Source organism: Pleurodeles waltl, chromosome 11, assembly GCF_031143425.1.
Source record: "Pleurodeles waltl isolate 20211129_DDA chromosome 11, aPleWal1.hap1.20221129, whole genome shotgun sequence".
Taxonomy (NCBI): Eukaryota; Metazoa; Chordata; class Amphibia; order Caudata; family Salamandridae; genus Pleurodeles; species Pleurodeles waltl.
Window position 1 is genome coordinate 53,803,472 of NC_090450.1, and position 23,091 is coordinate 53,826,562.

At 42.5% G+C, this 23,091-nt stretch overlaps 1 protein-coding gene across 1 annotated transcript in view; it reads right to left on the reverse strand.

Annotated features, from left to right (window-relative positions):
* Positions 1–5,515: 5,515 nt before the first annotated feature.
* Positions 5,516–23,091, reverse strand: part of SPATA16 (spermatogenesis associated 16) — a 552,592-nt gene continuing 535,016 nt past the window's right edge. The window contains exon 10 of the mRNA XM_069212614.1: positions 5,516–5,868. Coding sequence (XP_069068715.1) covers positions 5,671–5,868 — 198 coding nt within the window. The 3' untranslated portion in view covers positions 5,516–5,670. The remainder of the gene's footprint in view (positions 5,869–23,091) is intronic.

Genomic DNA, 23,091 nt, shown 5'->3' on the forward strand with positions numbered 1-23,091 from the left:
AGTAAATTAAATAGTCCAATTGGGTATGAGCCAATGTCACCATGTTTTAAGGAGAGAGCATATGCACTTTAGCACTGGTAAAGTACGCAGAGTCCTAAAACCAGCAAAAATGAGGTCAGAAAAAGAGAAGGAGGAAGGCAAAAAGTTTGGGGTGACCCTGAAGGAAGGCCATTGCCAACAGTAATGGTCTGCACTGAAAACAGAAGTGTGCATTTAATCATTGTATATCAGTACAAATACAAGTCCAATCTTCACCGCTGATCACCAATGTTAGAAATTTGGGGGGTTATTCTAACTTTGGAGGAGGTGTTAATCCGTCCCAAAAGTGACGGAAAAGTGACGGATTTACCACCAGCCGTATTACGAGTCCATTATATCCTATGGAACTCGTAATACGGCTGGTGGTATATCAGTCACTTTACCGTCACTTTTGGGACGGATTAACACTCCTCCAAAGTTAGAATAACCCCCTTGCTCTTTGGTTGGCAATCAAGTTACCCCGTGTCCAAGCAAGGACCCTCACCCTATTCAGGGCAAAGGCGAAACACACCTGGTTAACCCCCAGTCATCCCCCCTTGGTAGCTTGGCACGAGCAGCCTGGCTTAACTCAGAAGCAATGTGTAAAGCATTTGTACCAACACAAACAGTAATACAGTGAAAATATTACAAAATGGACACCACACCAGTTTAGAAAAATAGGCAATATTTATCGAAATCAAACAAGACCACAATGACAAAAATCCAACATACACAAGTCAAAAAATAAATTTTCAAATGAATAAGAGTCTTACTCAATACAAAACAATGGAAACGATGATTTTGCACAAAGTACCTGGTTAGCGTAAAAAATAAAGCTGCATGGGTGAGCATGAATCGAAAAAGGCAGAGATGCGTCGATTCCTTCCTCGCAAGGGAGGTCGTGCGTAATGTTTCTACGGTCGGGTCAGTGATGCCTTGTTTTTCTCCCTCACAAGAGAGCGATGCGTCGATTAGCGGATGAGGCACTTCTGATCCGCATAGAGTCGGGTTGACTGACACCCAGGGACGATGCGTGGAAAATCTTGTCACACAGTGTTAGAAAACTGCACTGTGTGGGGTTTGCGTCGTTAGCAGCAGGAAGGAGGTGTTGCGCGTCGTTTCTCCAGCTGTGATGTGTCGATCTCCCAGCTGCGATGCAGGTGGAGGGTCAATTTTAGCCATGAAGCCGGTGGCGCATCGTTTATGAGCTGCATTGAAAATTTCCCAGCGTGGATTTTCTGCTCTTGTCTGCCAACTTCACCTTTCAAGTACCCAGGAACTGGATAGGACACCATTTGGCAGGGCAGGAGTCTTCGCAGAAAGTCCAGATGTTAGCAGAGGAAGTCTTGATGGCCCTGAGACTTCAAAACAGGAGGCAAGCTCAGTCCGAGCCCTTGGAGATTCTTCAAAAGCAAGAATATACAACAAAGTCCAGTTTTTGTCCTCTTTCACAGGCAGAAGCAATAACTGCAGGATAGCCCAACAAAGCACAGTCACAGGCAGGGGCATCACTCCTCCTGAGCTATTTAGCTCTTCATCTTGGCAGAGGTTCCTCTTGGTTCCGGAAGTGATCTAATTTTCAGGGGGACTGGGTCCAATACTTATACGCCTTTCTGCCTTGAAAGTTTGCCTACTTAAAAGGAAAGTCTCTGTTGTTCACAACATCCAGCCTTGCACAGGCCAGGCCCCAGACACACACCAGGTGGTTGGAGACTGCATTGTGTGAGGGCAGGTATAGCCCTTTGAGGTGTGAGTGACCACTCCTCCCTCCTCTCCTAGCAGTGATGGTTCATCAGGATATGCAGGCTACACCACAGATCCCTTTGTGTCACTGTCTAGAGGAGAGGTACAAACAGCCCAACTGTCAAACTGACCCAGACAGGGAATCCACAAACAGGCAGTCACAGAATGGTTTAAGTAAGAAAATGCATACTTTCTAAAAGTGGCATTTTCAAACTAACAATCTAAAAACCAACTTCACTAAAAGATTTATTTTTAAATTGTGAGTTCAGAGACCCCCCCAAACTCCACATTTCTATCTGCTTTCAAAGGGAATCTGCACTTTATTAATACTTAAGGGGCAGCCCCCATGTTTACATATGAGAGAGATAGGCCTTGCAACAGTGATGACTGAATTTAGCAGTATTTCACTGTTAAAACATGTACATCAGTACATGTCCCACTTTCAACATGCACTGCACCCTGCCTATGTGACTACCTAGGGCCTACCTAAGGGGTGCCTTACATGTATAGAAAGAGAAGGTTTGGGCCTGGCAAGTAGGTACACTTGCCAAGTCGAATTGGCAGTTTAAAAACTGCACACAAAGACACTGCAGCGGCAGGTCTGAGACATGTTTACAGGGCTACTAATTTGGGTGGCACAACCAGTAAGGCAGGCCCACTAGTAGCTTTTGATTTACAGGCCTTGGACTCCTCTAGTGCACTTTACTAGGGACTTAGTAGGAAATCAAATACGCCGATCATGGATAAGCCAATGCACACTTACATTTTACATAAAGCACTTGCACTTTAGCACTGGTTACACTGCCCAGAGTATCAAAAACTGCAAAAACAGAGTCCAGCACACATCAACAGCCTAGGAAGCAGAGGCAAAAAGTTAGGGGAGACCACGCCACACCAAGTCTAAGAGTACTCCTGCCTTGCTCTTGAAATTCAGCATGTGAAACACTAAATGATTCGTACACTAAAGTGTATGCTAAACAAAACTGATAGAATAGTATTAGGGTAATTATGTATTGTTTAGATATGCAGTTTGAATGATGCTTTGGTACTTAGGAGGCGGTGAAGGAGGGTGTTTTTAGCAGCAGTTAGAATCGGGGGGGTTCCCTTTTGAACTGTTCTTTCTAGGATTAATTAGCTTAAAGTGATGTAATTAATTTTTAGAGCAAATACATTTTGACCATATTACATGCAATTAATCTCTAGGAAATTAGCCTCATTTATATCAAATTAATTTAAATTCATATTAAGGTATGCTAATATTTTTGCAGAGTCGGCAGCCACTCCAAAGAGTCTTTTGGCACTTGGCACTTACTTCTCAGATGAAAAGGGATCAGAAAAAGCATAGCATAGCCCATGGCCAAGAACCAACATTTTAAGATCCTAATTCTAAAGGGAATTTACACATTTAAGTTCAGTTCCTCTGTTTACAAGTGTAATATCGTTTGTATTCACAAAACATAAATGTTTTTACCCACAAATAATGTCACACCTGTGTGTTTGCCCCTCCAGTATCCTGTGTTGTCTGCGGTGCATACGCTAACTTGTCCGCACCACAGCCAGTGAGATTTTTTTCCAAACTACCATGTACCTCAATTTGTCACCTCTGCGTATTTGGTACCTGACCATCAGAAGGCCCCCAGGTATCTATTTTCACAAGTCAAGGGATACGCTTTGTTGTTAAATTTAAATTGATGGGTTTGAGCGGAATGTGGGGTGAGTCTCAGATTGGTATACAGCGGGACTGACCGTGGGGGTAGAATGTAGTTGGTCCTGGTTGAGGTCCGATTACAACAGGAAATTGAGGAACCTGTAATGGAGCAGGGAGTGGAATTTGGAAAAGAATGAAAAGTAAATATGCTGGAAGGTTTAAGTGGGGGGGTGATTATTGGACATTAATTCCCCCATGTGTACTGCACACAGCCTATATATGGTGCTTAAGCGTCATGTCCTGGCTTTTAGTGAAACACATTTGTGGAGTATTACCTCTCTCTCTGGATCTGTGGTGGGAGGGGAAGGAGTGTTTTTATGTTTGTACTGTTGTTTGATTGCAAAAGTCAATAAATAAATAAAAAAACTGATAGAGGTTAATAGTACCCTGCGAATGACTCACCCCTAATACTGTTGCAGCTAAGATGAGGCAGAAGGAAGAAGCAGAAATAAGGAATATCAACTGTGGGGCAATGTGATAGTGGGAAGTACCACTACCCAACAGGAGAAAGACTGGAGGAGGGATCAGGAGAGACGAGAGGGTTGATAGAAGAGATACAAATAGATTTGAGTCTCCATGAATTACATTTTGTTGCCTCTCCCCACCCTCCCTCCCGCAGTACAATGGCACTTTGCCTTTCTTTCCTAACACTCCTTAACAAATACAGCATTGATGTTGATTCGCAGATCTCAATGGTTGTGAAAGTGACATCATAGATCCCTTCATCCGGACATCAGAGGGTTGATGTTTTGTTCTACTTTGTGATGGTAAGGGCAATGGATGGAATCTACAGAATAAAATGTTTTTTTAGAGCTCTGTTTGTTTTACTTTCATGAAGCTGCCTTAATGACTCCTGAGACCAGGGAAGGTAAGGCCATGCCAGTGGTATCCTGGGGCGTAATGCAGGTCCCTGCGGCACAAGGAGCCTACACCCTTCAGAGGACCTTCCCATTCAGCCAAAAGCCAACTAATAATTATATGGGAGCGTCTCAAAGGCCCCTCAGCATGGGGGGGGGGTGCTCATTATTTTGCTTTACGCCACCGGTGGTAGCATCTGTTACTACATCACACCGCTAATTAATGTCCAAGAAATATAGTAATATAAACATAAACTTTATGAGTGTCAATAGTTATACAAAAAAGTATTCCAAAAACACATCTCTAAAGGCAGGGCCACCTAATTAACATCATGGTTTGGACGAAACAATAGAATGATTACTTTTTATTTCATACCATCTTTGCACAGTGGAAAAAGACTTACCAAGGGGCTGTACTCATACCAATTTGACAAAAATGCACTGCATTTGATCTTTGAATTGGTGACGTATTAACCCTTAGGGGGTAGATTTACTAGCTTTTGGCACAACACAGTGCAGCAACCTCTGGGTTGCATCAAAGGGAGAGAGAAAGGCATCACAACGTCTAATAAGAGAGTGTGCTGGTTTTCTCTTATCCAGCGCTGGCAAACGTTAGGTTAGTATGTGCCAATGCACACTCATTTGTACCACAGTACAATGGTGTGTGCCTTCAGTCTAGCATAGATTTTGTACTGGAGGTGCTCCCTTTCAAGACCAAAACTAAGCTTTAATACTTTTAAGCCTGCCTCGAGGAGGAGTCATTTTTTTGTTTCAAATCCCTGTACCACAATTCACAGCAAAACCATGGGTGGTTGCATGGGAGCACCCATGTAATACCCAAGCCAAGGTATGTCCTCTTGATGCAGAGTAGTGCATAGCGCTACTTTGTGTTACTTTAGGCAACTTTCCAAGTGAATCATGATTCACATTGGAATGTAAATCCCCCACCACACTTTGAGCGGGTTTTGCATTACTTTTCTGATTGTGGTAGTAAATCTGGGCCTAAGAGGCTATGTGCACCTACATGCCCACATCACCTAGCAGTCACCTCGTTTAATATACCCATGCGAAGGGGCGATTTATTTGTGTTTAGCGAGCAGAGCAGAATCTGCTTTCCCTCTAGACACACATATGTATATCAAACAATTGTGTAAAAAAAAAAAAAAACAGACGGAGGGATGGATCCCATAATTCTGCAGAACATTTTTAATAAACAAGCTAAGCTCCAGAGAACATTTATTTCTGCCAGCTAAGCTAATGAAGTGCTTCGCCCCCTTTCCAAAGACGAGCCGTTGTGAGGGGATACCTCATTAATTTCAAGACAGGCCTTTGTTGTTGTAGCTGTCAAACTGCGGCTGTGTTAATGTCCTTTCCGTCTCCCTCCGCATGGCGGGGGGACGCCGCCTTGTTCCCCAGTGACTGGCAGAGCTGCGCGCTTTCAAGCCGCCTCAGTTTCATCCTCTGCCTTCGAGCAGTCCGAAGTTTTTTGGTCTTCAGGAAACTATCCTCTAATTGGTATATAAAGTCTTCAATTAGCCCGACCTGCAACAAAAAAGTGCAATATATATTTAGGGAATTATACAAAGACACAAATCTCCTATCCGCGACCATTCAGTAAGCGCATCAGCTTTTTAGATTTCGGACACTCGAGAGTTTACAAAGAAAAAACAGTTTATGATCATGGAAGGACCTGGTCTAGTTGGATTTATTCATTTGTATTTATTACGTCATGTGAACCCCCCGTGACCTCACTTCCGCTGACTAACATCACATGCTCCTTAAACAGTATTGCTAATTTTGATAACCTGCATCCCAGTGGATTTGTATTTAAAAGATTATATGCTCATTCATCTATTTTGGTGTTGATATATACTTCAGAGCGCTGTGCAGTATTTTTTTTTGTTAATTAATACATATGTGGTCCATAATCCATCATTAGAAAATGCCAAAAACTGAAAAAGAGGGTGTTTTGATAATTGTTTTGCATGTGCGCTTGTGTTGCGTAAAGCAAAAAAAGCATTTCATAAATTTACCAGCCACTATAAAAGACAGCAGTACTAGCCCCTGTCAAAGACTGCAATAGCACCGCGTATTCGTGAAGCACTGCACAACCACCTGCACACCCCTTAGTAAATCTAGGCCTATGTATTAGTGACGTATGTCAACCAGGTATAGAGAGTTATGGCTGGTACAGATCTATGAGCGTCTCAGCCCTTGATCTTGGTTTAAAGAGGTGGTAAAATGGTGTTCTTAGGTGAAGGGGAATAGTTGCGGAGGAGAGTGGGAACGTAAGGGAAGGACTATGTCTGTGCACAATTAGGATTAATATTCCTCTACTTCAATGAATTCAGGATCCAATGTATTACCTGGTACCCCTAAAATAGGGACGATGACCAGCATCCCAAGCAGGTTTCCAACCTGAATTAGCTCATTTATTGAGCCAGGATCCATCAAGGATGTCAATTTCCTTTAATGATACAGACAGTAGCAAGATTTCCCCATTCCTACATCTATTATTTTGTGTGAGAGGTAACTTTGAACTGCTGACACCTTTTCGGTATCGATTTTGTTTGTAATGGAAGCTTGCATAGCTATTACCTACTGTATGCTTGTTCTGCTGCTGTCTGTGCTGTACCAGTTCTCTGTACAAATAGCATCTAGGTACCTGCTCCGGGGTTGCCCATGCATAGTTATTAGTTATTAAAACACTGGAATGTTGGGAGCTCGATTGAAGACAATGGAGTGGCTTCAGGTTTGTAGCAGGTGGTAGAAGCCTTCTGCTTCAGCATTCCAGTGTTTTTTTCTCTCTGTTTCTTCCTATTTAATTTAGAACATTCCACTTTCAGTGGGAGGAATGTTCTAACAGCCTTATCACCCTTCTGCTTTGGGCTATATCGATTGCTTGGATAGTTCGAAGCTCACACTGGCCCATTCCCTTCTGATAAGCTACTAACTGCACAGCCTCGGACTTTATTAGAAACTAAACAGCCACTTGGCAGCTTTCACAGTTATAAAAGTACACTGGAAACTGTGAGCAACAGCCTGGCACTTATTGGACCCAGTAACCTTCACCAGCCTTGACACTTTCATCGTCTCCCTGCCAGGCTGTCATTGTGAGCATCCCCATCCTAAGAAGCTGCCCGGAGTATTTCAGCATCACTCAGATTCACCTCAGAAAGACACTTCATTAGAAGTACCATGGGATATGATGACAGAAGGAGAAGTTATAAAAACAACAATTCTAATATTTTTTCTGACACATGAGTTTAGAAAGGCTTTTAAGTGGCCCAGGAGAAACAATAGACATGTGGTCTCCTAGCAAAATAGTTAAAAGCGGTGTCATTTTTCCAGGCATCTGACATGATCAGTATTGTTAAGATGCAGCCGCCCACACTGCATCCAAGCGCAGCTTCCGTGTGGAGGTGCAAATATTTCCCTGATGTGTATCTAGTGGCGGCTCCTCGCTATGGGGAAGGATCGTCTCCTCCCCCCCAGCCACGCCAGCAGCAGAAGCTGCAAAGCTTTCACAGCAAACGGATAATAATCCAGGTTTTTTATCCCATTGTTGTAAAAGGGGAGGGCCATGGGGTGACGAGCACCGAGGGGAGTGCACTGTGCACTCCCCTCAGTGCGCATGTATGTTTGGCTGGCCATCTCGGGCCGGCCAAACACACATGCACACTGTGCTCTCTCCAACCCAGCACTGTGTTGTTGGGCTGGAGAGAGCCTACACAGGCTCCTAGTCTGCTCTGAGCAGCATCAGGGTTGACAGCAGGGCAGGCTGGGAGCCTGTGCCTGCACTGCAAGACTGAGGAGCGGCGGAGCGGGGGACACAGAGCAGAGGTAAGTTTTTTTTTTTTCAAGGTTTATTAAAATTCCAGCCCCCGTGTGCGCCACCCCACTCCCTGTAACCCCGACCAGCCGCGACTGTGTGTATCATGTCTTTCGATTGGACATGCTGGATCTGGACACGTGCACTGCTACAATCCTCTCTTTCACTGGCCACAGTTGAAAGCAAGAGGGGTCATTTTCTAAGGTTCAGAGAATGCGTTTGCGTGACGTAAACCATAGCCTTGATTTAGGAAGCGTTACAAAATCCTGTTGACGCAGTGGAAAATTGCACAGTGGTGCACGAGTGCCTTTCTGCCACCCAGCAATTTCCCTATGAAATTCCGATAAAATACCTTTTGGGATATACCACTAATATATATTCTTCAGCTGTTTCTCAAAACACACTGGTCTTTCATGAGGGACAGATACTTGCATAATTTGAAACCCGTAAAGTCATATATATCAAACACTAGCGTACATAATAATACAGATATTTCTATCTTCTGTGGCTTTGCATGCCAGGCTCCTCCTGATGCTTAGCCATGTAATACGCATGATGCAACTGAACAGAAGTGTGGAGAGCTGAGTACTTGCTGGAAATCGAACCTGTGGCTGCAGGCTTTACCTTGATCTCTGCAGGGAACACATAGCCCACCGAGCTAGCTGAATAAATGCTCAATATATTAACATTTTAGAATGCTCTATTCAAACCTTGCACTTTTGGGTAGCTGACACTGTCCAAAAATAGAATAGTTTATGGTTATCTTTTGTGACTGCAGAGAACTACCAGCTTGAAGACTCACCATTACAATTAAATTTTGAAAACCACAGGATGCTCTTTCTATTTTAGAATCATTGTCTTAGGCTATCTGGCCGTGTTTTACAGCGGTATGCACAATTTCGAGTCACATATATTGATCTGCCAATATATTGACTTTGCAATATCGACCACCAGCATATCATCAAGTTAAGCAGACATATGGAAGCATAGATTTACTGTTCCTAACTCCAAATCTATTTATGTTGATACCCTGATAGTAGATATTGTGCAGTATGTTTAAATGCAGGGCGATATTTACACTTCAGTACTAAGATAGCATCCTTGTGGAATTCCCTAATAGTGCATCTAGGCTAGATGTGCAATTATCAAACAAAAAAAGGCTGACATGCTCTTCGGATAAATTGACAAAATACAGCAACATTAAAGTACAATTTATAGTTGTCTAGGTCAACATCCCTGAATTCATCTATCAGAAATTTTATCAGTATCCCAGGAGACTGTCTGTCTTTGTGGCCACTGTAGGTTATTCTTGATGACTCTATCATAAGATGTCAGGAACAACTATTTCTCAGTTCTATAGGGATTCGGAGAAGGTGTCCTTGATGGCTACACAGTTGCTACAATCAAGAATAACTCATAAAACACAAGTTTTCCGTTTGAGAAACAGCTTGTCCACACAGAATATGAAAGTTACTTCTCTGTTTAATGTATCTTCAATTTATCCTTATGTGACCTTGTATGTTAAAGTTGATCAATCCCTCTAGTGACTGTCACATAGGAACATGAACTAATGGTATTGGGAAAATAACATCAAATTGTTTATCTGGTTAAGGTACTAGTTGTGGAGTTGCCAGTCAGTGCTTCACATATCTGATAAGACATTATCAAAAACATGGGAATATCTCGTTTAGTCACTGCTGTGTCGTCATAACAGTGAAAAGCAAGACTGACATTCAAACCAGCAGATACATTACTTGAAAGTTTAAAAATGTGAAGAAATGCACCTATGGCTTTGTATAGGCCACTTCATATCATAAATCATCTGATTCTGTCCTGCAATCTCTTTAGTTTGTTCTTCTTTTCAGCCCTTTCTTTAGCCAGCCCAGTTCCTCCAACAAGTTGTGTCTGCCTCCACTTTCTCTATATGAGCCACATGAGCCTTTGCCCCACTTTCTCTTTTGCCTCCCCAAAGTTTCTCTCCCATCCTGCTTTACCTCCTTACTGCTGAGTTTTAAAACAATGTGCGGATGGACTTTCTGGGCCGGTTTAGCAGGACCTAACGTAGTCATTTTGCCCTTTGTAGAAAGCATTAAGAAAACTAATATGTATATGCAGGTTATGTTTGTATTGTTAATAGGAGTGGGCGGTGAACTCCGCTCACAGAGTTTGCAGAGTTTTTCCAACTCTGCGCTCCACTTACAGTAGTAGAGCAGATTTTTTCCTCGCTCGCACTCGTCAATGGTGAGTTGGCGAGCACGAGCAAGGAAAATCTTACTCAAGACAACCTCTTAGTGAGATTTCTCAGCGCGAGTGGTCGCAGATGATTGTGACCACAAGTGTTGAGAAATCTTCTGTTCGCATTGAGGCAGCTGCCGCTTGAGTAGAAAATCAACTCAAGTGGCAGAAAAGAAGCAGCACCCAATTGTGCTGCTCAGGGAGCCGCTCACACAATTGTTCAGAGTGGGACAAACACCTGGCGCTAAAAATCTGTGTGACTGGCGCAACCCAATGCACTCTGGCGCTTGCGGAACTCAGAGTAGAGTGGCAGAGTTTTTTGGGTACTTTGCGGAGCTCTGCATAGCGGAACTCCAAGAATTCCACCCAGGCCTAATTGTTAGAACCTTCTGACTCCATGCTTCACTATTTGTACCTCTGACTTATGGACAGCTTTAGCAGTCTTGCCAGCTTCATGTAATAAAAAAAAATTAGAAGTAAAAGAACATACATATGTACGCTACCTAGGGGGCTTTAGGTGAGTCCTCTTATCCCTTGGTCTGGTTGACTGTCATTCCCATTTCCTTCTGCCCACTTCACCATACTGTATGCGGCTAAGGGTCGACCTACTTCAGCCATTGGCTCCCTTGCACTGCGGGGGATGTTTTAGTTGGATAGGATGTGCACATCAACCTAAAATTAAGTGCACTTCAGGGCAGTGGTTAGTGGGCTAACACGTTGCCAATTTTTCAAAATTTCCATTCTTCATTATGGGCCAGATGTATCAAAGAATTTTGCATTCGCAAACGGTGCGAATCGCAAAATTCGGCCGTTTGCGAATGCAAAATCGCCTTTCTGAATGTAAGAAAGGCATTCGCAGTGCAATTTTAAGGAATCGCTAAAATAGCGATTCCATAAAATTGCGACCCTGTTTAGAGAGTCGCAAATTGCGATTCTCTAAATAAGAAATCGCAAATAAGGAATCCTTATTTGCGATTTCTAAAGCACATGTAACAAGCAATTCCTTAATGCGAATTGGGCATTAAGGAATCGCTATTTACCACCAAGTTGAACTTGGTGGTAACCATGTGCAAATTTTAAAAATGCATTAAAAATGCATTTTTAAAATTGACATGTAACGCACCCATGCCCCTTTGGCATGTGTGCGCCTTACATGTCCTTAAAAAACTTCTTGGGGTGCAGCAGAGGGGGCCTTAGGCCCCCAGCACCCTGGGGTTTGCATTTCCCAAATTTGCGAATTCCAGTTAGGAATTTGCAATTTGGGAAATGCAAAATATTCGCAAATAGGTGCAAATGGGGCCGGTATCGCAATTTGCGATTCGGTAATAGCATTTGCGATTTTTAAGAAATCGCTATTACTGAATCGCAAATATGATACATTGCATTTTGCAAATCAGAAATAGCAATTACTATTTCCAAATCGCAAATGCCTTTTTTTGTTACATCTGGCCCTATATTTTTATTTTTTAAATCTTCCTTTTGAGTTTTAACCATGTCCTCAGGGTACATAGTTCAAAGTCAATAGCACCTTTTCCTCTGCACCAAAAAAGAACAATATTTTCCTGAGATGTGTAAAAATATTAAAGGGTTTTCTATACCTGCTCTAATTACACCTGCCTCTCGGGAAGCATCCTTAACGGTCAATTCAATTGCATCCTATACTTCATGTTTTATTTAAATCGTTATTGCAAGCATATGGCCATCACGTTTAAGTGTTAGCAAGTTCACTTTTTACCCTTATTTTTATGACATATGCTTGCAATTAAAAATACATTTAAAAAATAGCAGCTGCTCTAGTTTGCGAAGCCATACGTGTTTTACTAAGGCTTGTTAAATAATGTGTCTTCGTAAGTGTAGGACCAGTTGTTTTTACATCTTGACATTTGGTTCTCTTAACCTTTGTGTTTCTGCAGGACATGGGCACCTTCTGACAATGGCAAAGAGGTCAAAGTGATTTGTGGTACTTTATCCTGATCTCTCTTTCTTGCACTTTGTACCTTTGTACCATTCTTAGAATGTACTCTTAGGAAAAGTCAGCACAATCCACTGGTGCTGTGTGCTCTTTAGAGACCAGTCAACATTAATTGCAATATATTTAAAGATTCTCATGGGTCGATTTACTAATATTCATTCAACCTAAGCGGTGCAAAAACCAGTTGCATTGGATATTTACATTGTGTTACACGATGATGGTGCCATTGCTGATGAAAATACGAACTCAGCACCATACAACCGTGATGTTGCATTGTGTCATGGTGTGAGGGCTGGCATCCATGATTCTTATAGTATTATACAAGTATCCTCATGCAGGCTACAGCCCAAGGATACATTGTGTAATATATGCTCTTTTAGCAGTTGACACAGGTATTATGAATTGAAAAATCACTGTCACCCATCCCAAATTTCCCAACTCTGTGCATGTTTTTGTGTGGCGTTACCATTCCATGCATCGCTAGGTTGCACCACTTTGTGTGACTTTAGTAGGTATATGGTTACATTGATTGGCAGTGAGAAAGTTGATTGATGGTACTGTTTGTGTCACTTTACATAGCATGAGTACCCAAGCAAAAACTTTAGTAAATATTGGGCTTTGGATTTCAAAAGATTTCCACTAATTTCTAACTTGTGATTCAAAGCATCTCTATCTCAAATTAATGGATGTTGCTCAGATAGCTCTTCCAGGCCGATGAGGCACCATCTTGTTTTGCAGCTGGTTGTTTCCCAGGTAGTTTCCATATATTTTTTTACATCACATTTCAGGAGATGGTCCCTAGAAGGATACATGCGTCATTCAGTGAGAGAGTGGTCTTCAATCCGCTAATTGACACATTATGTGGAGATACAGCGGTGTCCAAAGGGAAAAACTTCACACTTTAAGCTAATACACAGAATCACTAAATAATTGACTACTAAGAAAAAACTATTAGTGGCCCAGGCAACCATCCGCAGGAGTTTGACGCTGCTATTTTTGCAATTTACTCTAAGGATAACAACTTGAGTGTCAGGTCTGTTGCTAAAAGCCCTTACATTTTCCTAAGGAACATTACTTGCCAACAAATAGGTGTACTTTAGTCTTTCCTACTCTCTATAGACAGCTGAAATATCTGTCTTTGAAATTCTATGTTCTGAAAATTAGCCATGATCATCCTCATACCACTTTTAAAACTGTTATTAATTGCTTTGAGGAACTTATTTTCCACCTTTCCAGGAAACTGCGAGGAAAGTTATTTTCAAAGATTTTAGTGCAACTGACAGCACCTACACAGGTACACAGAGAGATTAGCCCACTTTTAAATTATCTCTATTTTGTATCTGATTAGAGTTTGGCTTGCCTGTTATTCCTAGCATGTCTGCATGACCTGGGCCTGAATGTGCATAGGCACAGCCGCGCGAAATAGCTCTTTGTGGATACAAAAACGTTGTTTGCAGTACACTGCTGTGCATTGACCTTCTGTGCAACCCCCAATTGGCACTGTGAATCCCAAAACACGTTTTTCACAATATCTAGGAAGAGGAAGTGATCAGGGACCATCTCCACTTCTTCACAACTCTCAAGGGAACGTATTGATGTCTTGGAACCACTATAGCGGTTTTTAAAATTTTAAAAACATTTTTATAAACTTTTGCGGTTCACTGAATGGCGAACACTGAGGGCTGGCGGTGTAAAGTGGACACTGTATATGGTGGACAGCTCCTACGGTGCAAAGGCAAAAGCAAGCATCGCGAGAATGAATGCGGGGTGGAGGTCCGCTGTTACTTAGAAGCCTCTGACCCTATATTTGTCGCAGTCGTCAATCACACCCCCAAATGAATGACGACTCATGCATATTAATGAAGTGAGCTATGTCGGCTTCATCGCACCCATCTAGCTTAATTTGCACCCAATTGGTGCATTGGTCGTCAGACTTTTTAGAAAAGGTGCTTTGTTAATTTGGGTCTGATCAACCAGGAGCTCACCTTCCTTGAGAGGTAGACATGTACCTGCTTCAGGATTTAATAAAGCCTGCCTTTCCTGTATATCAGAATTCAGTACTGGAACACTGAGCTAGGGCTGTTTATGAAAAATGCCACAACTGGTTTAGGACATAGTGCCGAATTAGACATGTCTACATTCATAACAGGAATATATCTAATAACCTCAACTCCTCTCTGTCAATCTCTATAAACAGGCTGGTCGGTTTAACAAGATGCTTTCAAGTGGAATATCATTTCCCATCAACTGTGGCTTCACACCCAGAATATCTTTCAGATTGAAAGAAAATGCACACCATTTGCCTGGATATAGAAGGTGTGGGGGAGGGAGCTTCAGAGACATTATTCATGGCTCATAAATAAATGTACTTCAGAGTGAAATGTATACACTATAACGTAGGAATATTTTTTACTCGAATCCATTCATTATACATAGTAAAGCCCAGATATATAAAATGTATATAAAACTCTGAATACTGCGATTCACACAATTCATTTTGAAATAAATACAATGGATATTAAAATGCACTTATTGTATACCAATCTCTGCTTGATCTATACGTTATACTAAGATGTAGATAGTACATCCTCAGAAATCATATGCAGAGTAAGCCGAAATGCATACATCATACAATGAAAACTGATTATGCCGTAAGCTGTGATGCATACATACTGTTTAGATTGCATCTTTTATAGAGAGTAACAATTTAAAAAGTTTTTTATGCAACACAGTTGAATACATATCCTGTATTTTTCAAGACAGAACGAGGGGAGCTTCTAACAATGTATCTACTATTTAACAAAACAGGCCGTCCATATATTGAATATCAAGTGCATTGTAATGTATGATTAGACTCTCGTACTCCCTTGTAAAGTGCTAGTCTGACAAATCATCTATTAGAATGGCCCTCACTTTTTGGGATCATTTTTCCTGTTATTTTGGCTCTGGCACTGGGGCAATACCATTCAGCTCACACTGCATATGCTCTGTCCCTAAAACATAGTCAATTGTGTCTGGACCCATTTGACTTATTTCACTTTATAGTATGCCACTATGAGTTGGCACAGAAAGTTCACCCGTTATGTGAAACTAAGGCCCATATTTATACTTTTTGACGCAAAACTGCGCCAACGCAGTTTTGCGTCAAAACAATTAGCGCCGGCTAACGCCATTCTGAAGCGCCATGCGGGCGCCGTATTTATTGAATGACGTTAGCCGGCGTTAGCCGCCGGCGCCGTCTGGTGTGCGTTAAAAAAAACGACGTACACCAGGCAGCGCCGGCGTAGGGGGATATGGAGCTTGGGCGTCAAGAAATGGGGCAAGTCAGGTTGAGGCAATTTTTTCGCCTCAACCCGATTTGCGCCATTTTTTTTTCACTCCCAACCCCATAGAAATGACTCCTGTCTTAGCAAAGACAGGAGTCATGCCCCCTTGCCCAATGGCCATGCCCAGGGGACTTCTGTCCCCTGGGCATGGTCATTGGGCATAGTGGCATGCAGGGGGGCACAAATCAGGCCCCCCTATGCCACAAAAAAAAAACAAAAAAAAAAAACACTTACCTGAACTTACCTTAATGTCCCTGGGATGGGTCCCTCCAGCCTTGGGTGTCCTCCTGGGGTGGGCATGGGTGACAGGGGGTGTCCCTGGGGGCATGGGGGGGCACCTGTGGGCTCCTTCAGAGCCCACAGGTCCCTTAACGCCTGCCTTTTGCAGGCGCTAAAAAACGGCGCAAAAGCGGCCGTACGTCATTTTTTTGGACCCGCCCACTCCCGGGCGTGATTTTTGCCCGGGAGTATAAATCCCACACACATGCCTCGGAGTCGATTTTTTAGACGGGAACGCCTACCTTGCATATAATTAACGCAAAGTAGGTGTCCACGCTAAAAAATGACGCTAACTCCATGGACTTTGGCGCTAGACGCGTCTAACGCCAAAGTATAAATATGGAGTTAGTTTTGCGTCGAAATTGCGTAAAAAAAAACGACGCAATTTCGGCGCAAACGGAGTATAAATATGCCCCTAAATGTCAAATATGGGATGCTCTGTACCTTTGCACAGCTCACATTTATAAGTGGAAAAACGTGGTCCCAGGTTCAACACTACAGCTTAAAAACATTGAATATCACTGACACAGGTTACCTTAAGGCATATTTTAGGAGGTAGTTCAAGTGTTAGTGATGGTTGTAATGGCCATTCCCTGTGGTGCACAGCAGTAATGATTGCAAGTTGGGCGATTGCCTGAGTTTTTGGTCTTATGCTCCGAGCTGCACATTAATTTTAGCTTTATTTTATCTGGTACTCTTGGCCCAGATTGTCTCTATGTGGTAGTTTATTGAATATTGAACTGGTGTCTTGCACACTAATTGGGAGATCTTGTGGCCTCTTTTTAAAATCAGTTCTTGTACTTTTAAAATCTTATCCTGATAATATCTTAGGGCCTGATTTTGAGTTTAAGGACGATTCTCCATCACAAACATGACAGATATCTAGTTCACCTTATTATGAGAGCCATAGGATATAATGAATAGGAGGAGGTTCCTGACGATTCTCCTATACAAGAAAGAGGCAGGAGTAGAGAGGGGGAAGAACAACTAAAAGTGAAGCCTGTCCCAGGGAAATGGAGCAAGCCTCATGGGGAACTTGTACAACAGGATCCAAAAAAAAGACTGGACAAGGGGCCCAGAGAAATGTCCTCCCCCACCATCGAGCAGGAAAGTTTTGAGACTTGCCAAAATATGCAGCAAGTCACATCACACAGCACCATTGACTGCTGATCCATCTGGTGCAGATCTTGCTGGGATGAGAAGTTGAGGCAGTAGCAGAGACCAGCCAGGAATCCCTAAAGAGAACCTACAAAACCTGAAGAGAGTCTCCAAAGGGGAAACCCCAGCCAGTGACACATAGAAGTGCTGATGAATTGGTAGAAGCAGAAGACCCACCAAAGATTGGACAGGTGAATTGGGAGTGAAAAAGATACCAAGGGAGCAAATCAAGTAACCAAAATGCCAAGTTGACACCAGAGAAAGAGAGACCAACAATACCCCCTAAGGAGGGAAAAAGACTTTTGGCCTGGGGTCCCAACCCAGAGCAGCTAAAGTGGCTTGCAACCCCAGACGATATAAATAGCCCAGCTGGGGCACTGTCTCCTAACAAACATGGGGACCTCTATGGAAGGCACTCTGCATGTCCACAAGGTGTGGAATATAGTGGGACTCACGGCCAAAACAAAGAGTGGTGATGCATTGATTATAACAAAAAACCCAGAGGACATGCCAGATAGCCAAAAGAACAATCACAGCCAAAGCCCTATTGCGAGTAGTAATTCAGGGAGTAACAGCACACACAACCACATTACAATAGAAACAAACCAACTTCAAAAACAGAGCAAAGCTACTTGTGTTGGTGCTCGAATGAACAAAAGGCTGTAGAGCAACAAACTCACATTCCAGGAGAAATCAAGGTCCAGCTTTATGGGCACACAATGCAAGGTCAAGGACAAGACAAAGAGGAGAAGAACAAACACTGAGTGAACATAAACAGCTAAGGCCTCGTAGGGCTAAACACGCAACTGCACAGACATAGGCACCTGTAAACCACAAAGGAAGTACGGCTCAAGACTCAGCATTGCCTAGCAAATAGCATCCTAACCAACTCCACCCACTGTGTGGTGCAAGACAGACAGCAGAGGGCAGTGAACAGGCTGAGGGCTCACACTTTATAAGGATTTAGTTATCAGGCTGAGGGCTCCCGCTTTATAAAGATTTAGTTATCAATCTGCAAGAATATTGAGTTTAGGATACTATTCATCAACATAACACTAAGCTTGCCATTTATGTGCACCTGCAAATTTACTATTCCTAGTTAAACGTGTATGACCCTTGATAATATCTATTATCTTGGTAGATAGATGCGGAGAACAGTAAATCTTTACTTACACATTGATACTTACCTGGATTATATGTTGATAGTTGATATTCCTGACACAATTCTATTGCAGGCTTATAATAAAAACAGTATTTTTTGACATGTGGGTGGATCACAGCAGAATGAAAATCAAGTTTGCCTTTACGCACAAACAGGTGACTAGAGAGGCATTTAAGCCCATGGCAGGATAAATGACTGCCAGTGCGGACCACCAAGAAGACGTGTCCAACCATTTAACATTCCTATCTCATTTATTGAAAGAAGAGGTGCACCAAGGTATTCAAAGGCACGTGGCAAAAGCTACAGAGAGAATAGGTATGAGACAACGTCTCATGCTTGAAGAGAGGAGCCTACAGGCATTTCAAAACCATGAACATAAAAACAAAACCTACAGACCAGATAAGCCAGTGGCCAATAACACGCTGAACAGCAGGGATGGCAAGACATTTACCCCAAAAACCAGCCAAGCCTAGGCATATGTGACGAGAAAATACATCACCTCCAATGGCACTAGCCTCTCAAAGGACTGGGACACCAGCCTGAGGTACACAGACGGAGAAATCTAATCACAGTTCCCAGGAGCCGCATCGAATGAGCCAGCTGCCCACACACAAGTAGGTTAGGAGCCGGACGCCTTCAGGAAAAGAAACAAAGCACAGAGTGCAAGTGTTTAAACTCACACTCCCAAAATTCTGGAAAAAGGGTGGAAAAAAGAGATCTTAACCTTCAAGGTGCAAAGGCTCTTTTAAACAAGGGCCACAGCAACCACCAGGAGGGAGGCACCGAGGTGCACTGCCTCCCGAACATAGCAAGGACCTAAATGATGGTTAAAGGACACATTTTGCAAGCAAAATACATGAAAGACTTGCAAGCAGACACAGGAAAATACCACCAGCAGGACTGATCCTTCTAACCCCTAACAGGGAATCAGAGACCTTTACTGGCAGGCATGCAAGACATTTACATAGTGCTCAAACACGACTCTCTAATGTGATTACTACACCGGAGAACTCGGCCAAAACACACAACTGAAAAGTCTCTCAGTTGAAATGTAAGAAACATTACACCATTGAAATCTCTTGCTATCTCCCAACCTACTTGGGGACCCAGCAGCATGTAAAGAGGACAATTGTCAGTCAGCACATATGGACTTACATCGCCTCCTGTCTTGGTCCATACTTGCCACCATTGTCCAACAAAGTCAAAGTGGACTAGTGTGCAAAGCACTGAGAGGTAGGGAACTGCTTGAAATAGAGAGATGGTTGAGAAGGCCTCTCTAGGCTTCCAACCAGTGAAGGGTAGAGAACCTCATTAGCAACACTGACCAAGAGGCAGGTCCCACTACAGCGTGCATCACAGAAAGCTCATTGCCTTGAAACTGAACTCAATGACTCTCCTCAAAGATGGTATCATGTCAGGGCCAGACAATGCTGGACTATCCATACCCCCAGCTTTCATCCCACGGATCATGGTGAGCTGGGAGAAGGTAATGCAACCTGATGAAGCAAAGGCTACAGCTGGGGTTCAAGCAAGTGGTACTATCCTCCCCAGCCCAGTAAAGAACATGGACAGAGTGGACAGCAGCCCCTGTGCAGTCCTGAAATATGGCCAAAGACCGAGAACTCAGGAAGCTAAGGAAAATTCAAACGATGCTATGACATTCATAAGAAAACAAAAATGCCTTTCAGAGTTTGAGTCATCAACTCCAGACGTATACAGAAAAACAAGTAGGACCAAGAGTAACGTGTTATAATGGAGGCCATGATATCAAAGTAGGCTCCTAGTTTTCCTTTTTTAATAATTTTTACAGATAAATACAGACAGAAAAACATTTTCCCTGTCTGTATTTGTTTTTAAATAAGGAAAATGGGCCTTCTTTGAATTTTTTTTTCTTCTATCATTCCTGAGTGCCCGGCCTGTGGGTCTACAGATTGACAGCAGGGGGGATGAAAAAACCACAATAGATTTCTCTTTGCCTCAGAGGAGTAGTCACCTCACATGCGTAAAGACTGAGACAACAAGTCAAGGTGGTAATCGGTGCTTGCAATGGAAATATGAGCATTTGTAATAACTGCTCTAAAATACATGTGTAAGAAAATGCAGAGGAGTTCCTGTCATGCAGAAGCATGACAAAAAGAGCCAGAAACTAAATGCATTATCCAATGCTGTTAAGTCCGAACTGACCTTCACAGTGAGGTGACACCCAGTGGTAGCCATGCACAGTATAACAGCAAAGATCAGAAGGTGTTCCTTCTGCCCATTTCAAGTTCCTCCACCTTACTTAGAGGTGGGAACAAATCTTGATTTGACGGTGGAGCCTGAACTGGTTCCACCTTCAGAAACCCCTCATTAGCAGCCCATCTGCCACAGAGCCGCTGGCTACACAGTATGGGGAGGCCTTCCCTACTAAGGTTGGGACTTTCCATGCCGTGAAAGGCGCGACAGTCACAAACAGGAAATTGCAACCATGACCACCACATAGTGGAAGAAAATGTATTACCAACAAGAGGCCCAAAACAGGAGCCTTCAGTATTTATCAGGCACACAAACAGTGACTAACAGCGACAAGGTGTTAGGCTATTCAATAGCCCTAAAAGCTGAGTAAACCCAAGCCTTGATACAGTGTAACCCAATAATTTAACTTTATCTTGCCAAATTAAATGTGTTGAATAAAAGACTTAGGTGTACAATGCTCAGTTGATCACGCAGTGAGGTTCAAACAGTGATGAAAACGTACACACAAAGAAAAGGATTGTAAGACTACTAATGTTCTTGTGGAATAACAGACTCCATTAGCGTCCAACAAGACGCATAGTTCCCCACCAATAGTTATTATCGTAATTAATCCCTACTGTTGATGTTTCGACCCTATCCATGAGACTATCAATGCCATCATAAAGACCAAACAAAAAATCAGAGGCCAAGCACCAAGGTCTAAAAAAATAAAGAGAAATAAGAAATAATAATGTTAAAATAAATGAATTAGAGGCTATCGCATTTAAGAAATCCAACCTGTAAGATAGAGGAGACATGTCATAGAGGGCAGAAAAATAAATGCCATTAAGATATACCCGCTGGTCACATGGTACTTACAATGCAATTTCACTGATTAAAGTGCCCCAACCAGTTGGGTAGACAAGATAAAAAGCTGTAAGTACACCACTCATAAATGGTACTTATGCGTAGTAAATCCATTATAGGTCAAAGTCTGAAATAATGGAATTGATTATATAGAAATGAATGAAGACAATTAGCAAATAAAACTGGGAGTACCTTATTAACAAAAAGGGAAAAACATACAACTTGTCTTGGAGGTGAACTCTGACGCGGGGAGTGGTGATAGATGGAAAGTCAGCAGTAATTTGCTAAAGGCCCCAAAGAATACATTGAGTTCAAGCAATTTATGTCAAGTATGCCAATGTTTATGACAGGTAATCAGTGCCATTAGGGGCACACAAACAGAGAAATTTAAAGGATGGCAAATAACAATTGGATCCCAAGCATGTCGCTAATTAAGTACTAAGTACACCATGAGCAGAACTTACACAACTAGCAAGGGTGTAGCTCAGTCATTGAGACTGGGATGTGTGAAACTCAAATTGCCCAACTAAAAAAGTAGTCGGCTGCATTGTGAAGGGGTGAGATGACGAAGGTTTGAGGTGGAATGTTCTTGTGAGGAACAAGGTCACTACTGACCTTTGTTTGCAGTGGCACAGTGGGTGAAAATGATCTGTTAGAAGGCTACCCAGAATGATTGCCACTAGTTAGACTATCTGCAAGCATTCATCCCATCATCCTTTGCATGTTTGATTTCCAGCAGTATGCCTGGAAATCTGAGATAGGCGCAGATTTCCGAGCCTACTACTGCAATGTTTGTAAATTAAAAAAAAATAGTAATCTGCACCCATTTAAACAGTACGTCTATGGGTGCAGAGTTATTGCTGATTAGCTAAATCAGTGATTGTATATATTTATGTTTCTGCTGCAGAAACGTTAAAAGCTCTAACTGAAATGAGAACAAGAAAAACGGACACAGATATAGCAGAGCTGACTGAGGGCCAAAAGACCAAACTACCAAGAATGTATTTGGGGAGTGTCGCACCCCAAAAACACCACCTGATGCTATGCCCATGCCCATTATACCTTAGCCTGTTAGTTCTCCCTAGGAACTCTTGACTGTGGTCATGTACAACACAATGGGCTGGAGTCCCTGCCCTGGGATCACATATTTTAAATGTATATTTACTTCACACACACTTCTTTATCTGTGCTACAAGAAGCCTTAATGGTAGATGTTAGAAATTGGGTCTCCAGTTGGCAGAGGTATGCACTCTGTTCAAGTAAGGACCACAATTATAGTCAGGACAAGTAGAATACACACTAAAAGTTTACCTGTGCTCACCCACTAGTAGCTTGGCACAGAGCAGTCAGGCTCAACTAAAGAGGCAATGTGTCAAGTATTTGTGCACACACACAGCAACACTGTGAAAACACCACAGAAGGACTCCACACCAGTTTAGAAAAATAGACAACATTTATCTTAGTCAAACAAGACTAAAACGACATAAATTCAACATACACAAGCCAAGTTAGGAATTTTCAAAGATTAAATAAAAATGCAGTGATTAGAAGTCCTTCCTTGATCAAGCAACGTTGTTGATGCGTCAATGTCCAGAAGCGATGTGGGCTAGTTCCGATGTGTTGGTGCTTCATCAGACAACTCAGGGCTGCTTTAAAAGATAGAGCATTGCTTTGAGCAGTCGTGAGCGGTGTCTGCAGCTTTGGTGCAGGCAGCAGCAAA